Genomic DNA, 12,429 nt, shown 5'->3' with positions numbered 1-12,429 from the left:
GGCCCTTCTGTAGAGCAGAGAGAGCGAGAGAGAATCTGTTTGCTTAAATAAATTACTGTTATTACTGCACTCTAGTGGAACCGTGCGCAGTCAGACACAGGGTACTCGCCGCGCACATGCCGTTTTTGCTGCAATAAAGAATTCAGCAGAGATCTTGCGCCCCTGAACCACATAATCTGTCGACGAAGACGACGCGCTGCTAATAATCACTCGCTATAAAGCGCTCTGCGCGATCTCTCTCCCGTCGATCTGGCTTGGCTTCTGGCTGGCTGGCTGGCTGGCTGGGGCCTAATCCAAATTTGAGTGCCCACGTGTGGATGTGCCCTCCGTGGCACTTCCTTTTGTTAGCATCAGACACGACAAATGAGAGACGTACTGCGTGGATGCCCGGCGAATCGGAACGAATGGTATTAGTCTAGCTAAGCTTTGCTGTTTAGTCCGGTACATGTAAGCTTAAGAGCTACTCCCTCCGTTTCATAATACTCCCTCCGTCCCATATTATAAAATTGTTTTTCACACTACACATAAGAGCGTTTTTGACACTAGTTACATTTCCGTACGTTCCAGGCATAATCCACAAATACCCTGCTATTAGGCCTTAACTGTTTCCAGTTACTCAAATGCTAATTGGGCATGCAGTTAGAGATTGATGAACAGAGCAGTGGCCTAGTGGTGGCGATACTTGGTTGACATTGATCATACGTGTTGCTTGCTCTGCTCTAACCTTCTATTCAAAATATCTAGTTCTAGAAGAGAAGAGAGCAGTAGATGCTTCCATCATCAACCCAAAGATGGTGGACGGAGCGGTTGACTTCAACGCTTGCAAACCTGAGAGAGATAGAGATAGGGTGCCATGCCATCATGACAGTGCAGCAGACGCATGTGGTGCAAAAAGAGATCTCACACTCGCTTGTGTTTTCCTTTCTTTCCCCTCAGGTTTTTGTTTCCCACTGCGCTGACAGCTCAAAAGCGGGGAGCAACGACAGGTACTGCAGCCATAGTGAAGTGAACACAGGACACACGCGGAAAAGCTACTACTCGCTAGCAAAACTAATCTGAAAAAACTCAACCTCAAGACATGAAAAAAGACTCTCGCAACGCAACGCAAACTCATTCTATTCTATTCTAGCTGCCCATCTCCTCCCGGCTTGCAAGAACAGAACGGAGCAGAGCAGCCGCATAACACCCTACGCCCAGCACCAACAGCGACGGCTTCACCACCTCTCCATCTTGTCACCCCCGTCTCTGCACGCCTGCGGGAGAAGAACCAAAAATATTTTGAGTTTCTAAGATAAGATTGAAATGCTGCCGGTGTGCATCAGAGCACGGAAAAAGGTCGGGAGAATGGTCACCTGTCTTGTGGGCATCGGCTTGGCAGGAGCAGGGGAGTACTGCACATGCAGGTAGCTGCCCAGAGGAGATCCGCTCAAGGGAGACTGCAATGGCAGAAGAAGATATGCTATGCGAATTAGCCATCGTAAGCCATTAGTTAGGAAGCGTGTGCGACATTAATGCGGCTTGACGTCGGTGCGCACCTCGAAGCCCGTAGTGGAGAAAAAGGTGGAGGAGAAATCGGCTGCATTGCTGTACTCCATCGTCGACCCGGCCGCGCCGCCGTAGCCATTGGCCTCCGGGGAGCCCATCACCTGCTGGATGGCTAATGGCGTCAGAACTCAGATTGGACTGCACGAAGTGTGTTTAGAAGGAACCAAATGGCCGGGAGCCCGGGACTGCGCAAGCATGTGTGTGTAATACGTACTCCTACCTTGGAGTGCTTGAAGAAGGCCGGCGAGCTGGCCGTGTCCTCGAGCAGAGTCGACGCGACGGCGGCGGCCATCTTACCCTGCCGCCTCGCTGCCGCAGGCTCCTTTGCCCTGCATCTCCTCTCCGCACGTTGTGCATTGGCCAGCGCGGCGGCGCCTTCATTGGAGCCGGCCGAGTACTGGTGGCGCGGCCCGGAGGAGGCGTCAGAGATCATGGACAGGTCGTCCTCCTCCGCCTCCTCGGAGCGGCAGGACGACCGGTACGGCTGCCCCTTGCCGTCAAGCCGCGCGGTGCCGCCGCGGGAGTAGGATGAGGTGTCGTCGTCCAGGTAGGTGGTCCAGCCGGACTGGCAGCCGCTGCTGCACTCCGAGCTCACCGCCGCGGCCATGACCGCGTCCTCCCCCATCGTCCCGTGCTCTCCTCCTCGCCACGGACGCACATACACCGGTGTACACCACTCACTATTTAATACGCTGATGCTGATGTGATGAGCTGCTCCCGAGCTAGCAGCAGTACGGGAGTGTTAGCGCGTACTAAGTAGAGGGGGCGGAGGGGGGCGGCCCCACTCGTCTGTGGCGGGAGTAAACCTTGATCTCAGTGACAGGTGGGGGGAGGTCCGGCGTTGGGGACGGGGAGGAGGGGAGGAGCGGGGCGGGAAGCGAGGCATCACGTGGAGTACAGCGAGGCGGCAACGGGGGGTGGACGGGACGGGCCGTCATCGCCCGGGCGGTACTGTTGCGTGGTCCGCGCGGGCGAATCATTCCCGTGACGGGAGCAAGCGCGAGCCCCGCGCGCTTCCGCTTGCCGGCTTAAACTCGTCTGGCTCCGGCCGGCCGCCCGTCCGATCTCTGTCCTCCGGTTTCTCTCTCCCTCGCTGGCGGACGCACGGCGTCCGTCGATCTCTACGCGCGTTGTGGATGCTGAGCTGGGTGCAAAGTGGACAGAGATCGGACGGGCGGACGCACAGTGTTTCCACAGTGCCGATGTTGTCCTGCGCCGCACGGAAGCACGGTGGATGTTGTCTCGTTTCGTCTCACCCGCGCGGACGGGTGCAAAGTGGCAACCGGAAAGCTGCGGCCGAAATCGCTGCTTTGACCTCTTGCACAAAGATTAGCATCAATGGACGCCAATTTAGGGCGTGTTTGGTTGCTCACATAAGATCGAATCAGGCCCGCATAAGATCGAATCAGGCCCGCACAGGAAGGATTCGGCCTGTTTGGTAGCCCGCATACACTATTGGGCCTGCATCGCACGCTTCTTAAAGCATCTCTGGGCCTGGCTCACTGGGAACGCGCGGATCGGCAGTTTCTTCAGGGCCAGGCCCGAGCGGTGCACGTGGGCGGGCGCGGCTGCACGCGCGCGGCCACACTCGAGAAGCCGCGTTGCTTCCCGAAGCACCGGCAGTTATTAGCCTCACCGCCCCTCACCGCTCCCTCTCCCCACTCTTTCTCACTCTCCCAACTCTCATCGGCGGCGGCGGAACGGAGCTGAGGAATCAGACCACCGGACTCCATCAATGGCGGTAAGCACTTCTCTTTCTTCGACATGCACGCTTGATTCGATCGACGGAGATAGATTCGATCCACGGCGGACGGGAATGGGGAATAGAGGTAGATAAGCATAGGGGTAATTCATACTAGTTCATAGCAGTCCATACGAGTTCATACATGCAAGATCGGAATGCATAAGGTAGATTTCGGGATTGGGGGATAGGGGAATAGGGGGAAAGGGGGTACACAACGGACACCGGCTGACCGCGGCGGCCGTCACCGGCGTGCGGAGCGGCTGGTCGAGCCGTTGGTCTTCATCTTCTTCTTCATCGCCATGCGGGCCGGCGGGTCGTCCTCATCGTACTCGGCGGAGTCGAGGTCGATCTGCCAGGTAGGATGGGCTGGCTCCGGCGCCCTAGGCTCTTCTTCCTCCTCCTTAGGCTCCCCGCCGATGACCGCCGGCGGCGCGATAGCCGTCTCCCAGTACACTGCGGCAAGGCGGTCATTAGGAGCCCAGTAGGTCTTGTACTTGCACCACTTCTACCTCTGTTTAGGGTCGTCGGAGACGGCCTGATTCATGGCCCAGCGAATGATGTCAACTGCCATCGCGCCCTTCGCTGGGTCAGGAATCAGCGTCTTCAGCTCTTCTTTAGTGGCCTTCATGAGCACGGCATTAGATTCGTTCTGCATGTCCAGCATGGAGCCGAAGTTCGAGCACACCTTCATGGTGTTCTCGAACTTGGTCCGGTCACCAGCCGTCCACGCAAGGAAGAAGGCCCTCCAGCCAATACCCCAAGGGAAGGGGTTGGCGTTGGAGCTGGAGCTAGAGCTCACGGCGATGAGGAGGAGGAAGGTTGACAGTGAGAGAAGAGAGGGGTGGGTAAGTAGTGGTGGGAAGGGTGAGTAAATATAGGGGGGATGGAGAGGAGGAGAAGAGTGACTGTCATGCCGTTTTAACTATAAGCTCTTGAATTAGCCATGAACTCTGTGCAGTGCCTGACTCCATGACTTGTGTGCAGATCGAGGATAGCAATGAGATGGGCACGGAGGTGCTCCCGACCGTTGACAACAAGGGCAAGCAGCCCCTTCACCCAATGCCCAACGAGGTTGAGCTGCCGCCCACCGTCGAGGAAGACCCGAAGACGCTCGAGGGTGGCGACGACGAGGGCATGGAGGAGCCCCCAACAACAAGCGCCGCAACTACGGCCACTACCATCAGGAGGATGGACCAACTCACTTCTGCAAGGTCATCCTTGCACCGAAGCTTGAGTGCATCCCCATGCCCCTGGACTTCACCAAGCACTTCGTCGCGGTGCCGACGGAGTTCAAGCTCAGGAACAACACTGGCTGCTCCTGGAAGGTGACGGTCTGATGAACGGCAGGGTGACCCTGGATCAGGGTTGGGCCACCTACGCAGTCGTTCATCAGATCAAGATTGGCTACATGGTGACGTTCAAGCTCCTCACTCCTGACACCCTCAAGGTCATCATCTTCGACGATGATGGCATTGAGGTCGTCAACAAGTGCGGAAAGCACGACGAAGCCTTCGCCGCCAAGGAGTAGGGGCGGGCCACCTCTTTCGAGCGTACTATCGGGTCTGCTTTGAACATGTTTATGGTTTATGCGTTGAACTGTTATGAACTATGGTACTGCTTATATCTGAATTATGCTAGTTGATGCCCTGTTTATACTCTGTTGTGCTTATGATGTGTGCTGCCGAAGTGTGGTGGTAACCTCACCAACTAGCCAATGAGGTTACCACACATCGGGCCTTGCATACAACCAAACACCATGCCTTGGGTTTGTGCACTAACATGCAGGCAACCAAACACCAGGTAGTGTGGTTCAGCCCATGCAGGTAAGAGGGCATGCAGGCAACCAAACAACATGCATATGGTGCATTTGAGGCTGCATTTGCATAGCCAGGTTGGGTGGAGAAGTGTATGCAATGCGGGTACTGTAGCGCACGGCAACCAAACACGCCCTTAAAACATTTTTACGATCTGTCATTTTTGGTGATCATCCATTGTGTACTTTGTGTTGCACGCCGAGACATCAGAGAATCATATATTTGCAACACATTACAAATCTGCCACATACATTTACTGATGACAAGGGTGTCACTAAAATTAATTCCTGTAGTAAAATGCCAGAGAAAGTGGAGGTATCTAATAAACCACCGTTCTCCCCAAATGAGATCAAGAGGGGGTGAAATCTGACTACATGAGTTATAATTTCTCACATGCTTCCACGAAAATAGAGGAAATTAGATCCTCAATTAGTAAATGCAATTCAACATCTAGTTGATAGACACCTCATAGAATGCTCATCATCCAAAGCCCAACATAGATGTGCACACTATCTTTAGTTCTAGGACATCAAAACACCTTGACTCCATTGTTATAAGAAATCACAAGGAGCTAAAAAGGGTAAAAATACATTTCCACAAATTTTATCGATTCCACCAGAATCACATAAAGACTACATTTGTCGACATATATTTCTACGAAAATTGCTAAAACCTTTTGAGCCCTGAACCAAAATCCATGGTAGAGTGCCTCTTGCACTCAAATTGGTTCACATAAAAGGAAGCAAGTTAAGGAAGAAAAGAACTCGCTCAACACAAGAGCTGTATTTACCGCAGTAATACATAATCCTTATAAGTATTTCCTCCCTGGAATACAAGTGACTTCTCATTCATAAACAAAATCAATGAGGTGGTGAGAAAAGCGAGGCTTGTAGCAAAAGGGTTCATGCAGAGACCCGACATTGATACATCTCCAACGTATCTATAATTTTTGATTGTTCTATGCTATTATATTACCCGTTTTGGATGTTTACGGGCTTTACTATACACTTTTATATCATTTTTGGGACTAACCTACTAACTGGAGGCCCAGCCCGAATTGCTGTTTTTTTGCCTATTTCAGTGTTTCGCAGAAAAGGAATATCAAACGGGGTCCAAACGGAATGAAATCTTGGGTAGCGATCCTTTTGGAACAATCGCAATCCAGGAGACTTGAAGTGGACGTCAAGAAGCAGCCGAGGCAGCCACGAGGGTGCAAGGCGCGTCCTAGGGGGGCGCCCCCCTACCTCGTGGGCCCCTCATGGCTCCCCTGACTGACTTCTTTCGCCTATATATATCTACGTACCCTGAAAACATCCAGGAGCACCACGAAAAACTATTTCCACCACCGCAACCTTCTATATCCGCGAGATCCCATCTTGTAGCCTTCGCCGGTGCTCCACCGGAGGGGAATCGACCACGGAGGGCCTCTCCATCATCACCAAGGCCTCTCCAATGAGTTGTGAGTAGTTTACCACAGACCTTCGGGTCCATAGTTATTAGGTAGATGGCTTCTTCTCTCTCTTTGAATCTCAATACAAAGTTCTCCTCGATCTTCTTGGGGATCTATCGATGCAACTCTTTTTGTGGTGTGTTTGTCGAGATCCGATGAATTGTGGGTTTATGATCAAGTTTATCTATGAGAAATATTTGAATCTCCTCTGACTTCTTTTATGTATGATTGGTTATCTTTGCAAGTCTCTTGGAATTATCAGTTTGGTTTGGCCTACTAGATTGATCTTTCTTGCAATGGGAGAAGTGCTTAGCTTTGGGTTCAATCTTGCGGTGTCCTTTCCCAGTGACAGCAGGGGCAGCAAGGCACGTATTGTATTGTTGCCATCGAGGATAAAAAGATGGGGTTTATATCATATTGCTTGAGTTTATCCCTCTACATCATGTCATCTTTCTTAATGCGTCACTCTGTTCTTATGAACTTAATACTCTAAATGCAGACATGAGTCGGTCGATGTGTGGAGTGATACGTCTCCGTCGTATCTACTTTTCCAAACACTTTTGCCCTTATTTTGGACTCTAATTTGCATGATTTGAATGGAACTAACCCGGACTGACGCTGTTTTTAGCATAACTGCCATGGTGTTATTTTTGTGCAGAAATAAAAGTTCTCTGAATGTCCTGGAAATCCACGGAGCAACTTTTCTGAATTAATAAAAAATATTGGCGAAAGAAATAGCATCAGGGGGCCCACATACTATACATGAGGGTGGGTGGCGCGCCCCCTCCCCTGGGCGCGCCCCCCTATCTCGTGGCCCCCTATACATCCACCGACCTCAACTCCAACTCCATATATTCTCTTTTGCGGAGAAAAAAATCAGGGAGAAAGTTTCATCGCGTTTTACGATACGGAGCCGCCGTGAAGCCCTAATCCCTCTCGGGAGGGCTGATCTGGAGTCCGTTCGGGGCTCCGGAGAGGGGGATTCGTTGCCGTCGTCATCATCAACCATCTTCCATCACCAATTTCATGATGCTCACTGCCATGCGTGAGTAATTCCATCGTAGGCTTGCTGGACGGTGATGGGTTGATGAGATTTACCATGTAATCATGTTAGTTTTGTTAGGGTTTGATCCCTAGTATCCACTATGTTCTGAGATTGATGTTGCTATGACTTTGCTATGCTTAATGCTTGTCACTAGGGCCCGAGTGTCTTGATTTCAGATCTGAACCTATTATGTTTTCATGAATATATGTGAGTTCTCGATCCTATCTTGCAAGTCTATAGTCACTTATGTGTTATGATCCGACAACCCCGAAGTGACAATAATCGAGATACTTCTCGGTGATGACCGTAGTTTGAGGAGTTCATGTATTCACTATGTGTTAATGCTTTGGTCCGGTACTCTATTAAAAGGAGGCCTTAATATCACTTAGTTTCCATTAGGACCCCGTTGCCACGGGAGGGTAGGACAACAGATGTCATGCAAGTTCTTTTCCATAAGCACGTATGATTATATTCAGAATACATGCCTACATTACATTGATGAACTGGAGCTAGTTCTGTGTCACCCTATGTTATAACTATTACATGATGAATTGCATCCGACATAATTATCCATCACTGATCCAATGCCTACGAGCTTTTCACATATTGTGCTTTGCGTATTTACTTTACCGTTGCTACTGTTACAATTACTACAAAACTGCTATCGTTACTTTTGCCACTTTTACCATTACTAGCATACAACTTTGCTACTAAATGCTTTGCTGCAGATACTAAGTTATCCAGGTGTGGTTGAATTGACAACTCAACTGCTAATACTTGAGAATATTCTTTGGCTCCCCTTGTGTCGAATCAATAAATTTGGGTTGAATACTCTACCCTCGAAAACTTTTGCGATCCCCTATACTTGTGGGTTATCAAGACTATTTTCTGGCGCTGTTGCCGGGGAGCATAGCTCTATTATTTGAGTCACTTGGGATTTATATCTGCTGATCACTATGAGGAACTTGAAAGACGAAAGAACTAAGATTTTTCCCTCAACTACGAGGGGAGGTAAGGAACTGCCATCTAGCTCTGCACTAGACTCTCCTTCCGTTTTGAGTAAGCTTGCGACACCTAAACTTGCTACTGCTATGAATTCTGATATGTCGCATGTTATTGATGATGGCACTTCTGCTATGCATGATACTTATGATGAAACTACTTCTATGCTTGATACTACTGTGCCATTAGGTGAATATCTTGATGAACAACTTGCTAGGGTTAGAGAGAATGAACTTATTGAAGATGAAATCATTGATGATACTGATGATGAAGGTTCTCCCCCTAAGTATGAATTGCCTGTTGTTCCTGAGGGTTATGTCATGGATGAAGAAACTGCTAGAGATCTTTTTGCTTGCAATGATAGATCTGATCTTAAGAAATTACTAGCTAAACTTAAACAAAAAACTCTGAATGCTAGAATGAAATATGACCCTGCTTTTGCTACTTCACCTATCTTTGTTACTGATAAGGATTATGAATTCTCTGTTGATCCTGAGATAATTACTTTGGTTGAATCTGATCCTTTTTATGGAAATGATTCTGAAACTGTTGTGGCACATCTTACCAAGTTGAATGATATAGCCTCCCTGTTTACTAATGATAAGAAGTCTCGCTATTATTGTATCCTTAAGATATTTCCGTTCTCATTAAAGGGTGATGCTAAAACTTGGTTTAATTCTCTTGATCCTGGTTTTGTGCGTAGTCCCCAGGATATGATCTATTACTTCTCTGCTAAATATTTCCCTGCTCATAAGAAACAAACTTCCTTGTGGGAAATATATAATTTTGTGCAAATCGAAGAAGAGAGTCTCCCACAAGCTTGGGGAAGGCTTCTATGATTACTTAATGCTTTTCCTGATCATCCTCTCAAGAAAAATGAAATACTTGATATCTTTTATAATGGACTAACCGATGCTTCCAAGGACCACTTGGATAGTTGTGATGGTTGAGTTTTCAGGGAAAGAACAGCCGACCAAGCTGAATTGTTATTGAATAATATCTTGACTAATGAAAATAATTGGACTCTTCCTGAGCCAATTCCTGAGCCAATTGAGCCAACTCCTGAGCCTATTCCTAAACCAACTCCGAAGAAGAGGGGTGTTCTATTTCTCAGTCCTGAAGATATGCAACAGCCAAAGAAATCAATGAAAGAAAAAGGTATTAAAGCTGAAGATGTCAAGAATTTACCTCCTATTGAAGAAATACATGGTCTTAACATACCGCTTGTTGAAGAAACACATTGTCTTGATAACCCGACAAAGGTAGTGAATGTAAATTCTCTCTAGAGATATGATAAAATTGAAATCCCGTCTACTAAGTTTCATAGCCAATGTTTGGATGAATTTGATGACTTTATGGCTAGGCAAGAAAGTTTTAATGCTTATGTTGGAACAAAATTAAAGAGTAATGCTTTCATGATAGAACGCTTGAGTGATTATATGGCTAGAGTTAAAGGTGAACTTAAACTCATTAGCAAATATGATTCTATGGTTACCACTCAAGCAGAGCAAGTACTGAAAGCTAAAAGTGATTTGCTTGATGAATTAAATAATAAACATGATTTTGCTGTTAGAGTGGCTACCAGAACTGGTAGAATGACTCAGGAACCTTTGTATCCTGAAGGCCACCCTAAGAGAATCGAGCAGGATTCTCAGAGAAATAATTTAGATGCACCTAGTCCTCCTAAAAAGAAGAAAAAGAAAAATGATAGGACTTTGCATGCTTCTAGTGAACCTAATGTAGAAACACCTAAGAATCCTAATGATACTTCTATCTCTGATGCTGAAACACAATCTGGAGATGAACATGAACCTAATGATAATGCTAATAATGATGTTCATGTAGACGCTCAACCTAGTAATAACAATGACATAGAAATTGAACCTGCTATTGATCTTGATAACCCACAATCAAGAAATCAATGTTATGATAAGAGAGACTTTGTTGCTAGGAAACATGCTAGGGAAAGAGAACCATCGGTTCAGAAACCCATGCCTTTTCCTCCTAAACCATCCAAGAAAAAGGATGATGAGGACTTTGAGCGCTTTGCTGAAATGATTAGACCTATTTTCTTAAGCATGCGCTTAACCGATATACTTAAAACAAATCATTATGCTAAATACATGAAAGATATCATTACAAATAAAAGAAAAAAACCAAAGCTGAAATATCCACCATGCTTGCCAACTATACCTTTAAGGGTGGAATACCTAAGAAACTTGGTGATCTCGGAGTACCCACTATACCATGCTCCATAAAAAGAAATTATGTTAAAACTGCCTTATGTGATTTAGGAGCCGATGTTAGTTTTATGCCTCTTTCCTTATACCGTAGACTTGAATTAAGTAAGTTGACACCTACTGAGATATCCTTGCAAATGGCTGATAAATCAACTGCTATACCTATCGGCATTTGTGAGGACGTGCCTGTTGTTGTTGCGAATGTTACTATCTTAACAGACTTTGTCATTCTTGATATTCGTGAGGACGACAATATGTCGATTATCCTTGGTAGACCCTTTTTAAATACTACAGGTGCTGTTATTGATTGCAACAAAGGCAATGTCACCTTTCATGTTAATGGTAATGAGCATACGGTACACTTTCCAAGGAAACAACCTCAAGTTCACAACATAAATTCTATTGGGAAAATTCCATCAATTATATGCGGAGGTTTTGAATTTCCTCTTCCTACTGCAAAGAAAAAGTATGATATTCTTATTATTGGGGATGTCCATATCCCCGTTGAGGTAACCTAGTTTCAATTCAAAATTTCTCCGGTTCCATGTTATGAATGAGTTTGTTAACAAGACTTGATCAACCTTGTTAGTGGATTCCTTTTGATGATCATGAGATGGATGAAACTAGAAGGCACCACCTTCTGTACCCTTCTTTTACTTCATGTTGATTAGAATAAATAAAGTAGAAATAGTATATTTTGCCTGTTTTCTGAAATATCTATGCAATAAAAACTATCTCGAAAATAAAAGTTCTCCAAATGCCATGTCAATTTAATATGATTTTTTCTGGAATATTTGAGAATATTTGGCACTGAGAACACATCAGGGGGAGCAAGCACCTGGCCACGAGGGTCCAGGGCGTGCCCACCCCTACAGGGCGTGCCCCTGCCTCGTGGGCCCACAGTGGCTCCCCTCCACTTATTCCTAAACCCACACACTCCATCCTCCTCCCATAAAAATCACTACCTAGCTCAAGCACGGGTTCTAGCTTGTTTTGCTGCCATTTTCGATCTCCTTGCTCAAAGCTCCATTCACAAAACTGCTTTGGGAGATTGTTCTTTGGTATGTGACTCCTCCAATGATCCAATTAGTTTTTGTTCTAGTGCTTTATTCATTGCAAATTCTTGCTGTTTAGGTGACCCTGTTCTTGAGCTTGCATGTTAAATTTATGAGGTCCCAAGTAATTCTAATGCATGATATAGGCTCTAGGCAATTATGGGAGTAGTTGCTATCAATCTTGTTTAGTTTGATTCTTTATTTTGAAGTTACTAAAAATTTCAGAGATTTTTAGAAAAAGATGAAGAGGTTGTTCTTGAGGAGCTCTTCTAGCCAAAGCTCCAAGGATAAGCAAGCTAAGGAGAAAGAAAAGGCCAAGTATAATCTTCCTCGCGTAGCGGAAGTAAGGCCTTGTGAGTGGCCATGTGATAATTTCTTGAGAGCAGCCGAGATTTATGAAGACTTTTATTCTTTGGCTGAAAATGCGAGCCTCACCGACTTCCTCCACGACCGGATCAAACAATATCTCTTACTTACCAATACTTTCGTGCAAAATTTTTATTATTATCCTAAGAATTCACCTCCTTCAGTATC

The 12,429-nt window shown here is 46.7% G+C and overlaps 1 protein-coding gene across 3 annotated transcripts; it reads right to left on the bottom strand.

Annotated features, from left to right (window-relative positions):
- Window positions 1–883: 883 nt before the first annotated feature.
- Window positions 884–2,287, bottom strand: LOC119293846. Of its 3 annotated transcripts, none has more exons than XM_037572190.1 (4): window positions 1,760–2,287; window positions 1,536–1,649; window positions 1,353–1,436; window positions 884–1,253 (listed from the first exon to the last, which is right to left on the bottom strand). In XM_037572190.1, the coding sequence occupies exons 1-4, from the start codon at window positions 2,168–2,170 to the stop codon at window positions 1,215–1,217; spliced, it is 648 nt and encodes a 215-aa protein (XP_037428087.1). In that variant the 5' UTR covers window positions 2,171–2,287; the 3' UTR covers window positions 884–1,214. The 3 variants fall into 3 exon arrangements, with proteins under 3 accessions (XP_037428087.1, XP_037428088.1, XP_037428090.1); XM_037572191.1 differs by having other exon boundaries at window positions 1,766–2,284; XM_037572193.1 differs by having other exon boundaries at window positions 1,536–1,646; window positions 1,766–2,282.
- Between the last annotated feature and the right edge of the window lie 10,142 nt (window positions 2,288–12,429).

This window comes from Triticum dicoccoides, chromosome 4B (genome assembly GCF_002162155.2).
Source record: "Triticum dicoccoides isolate Atlit2015 ecotype Zavitan chromosome 4B, WEW_v2.0, whole genome shotgun sequence".
Lineage (NCBI taxonomy): Eukaryota > Viridiplantae > Streptophyta > Magnoliopsida > Poales > Poaceae > Triticum > Triticum dicoccoides.
Note: the sequence above shows the minus strand (reverse complement) of the source record. Positions and strands in the feature narration are given on the sequence as shown.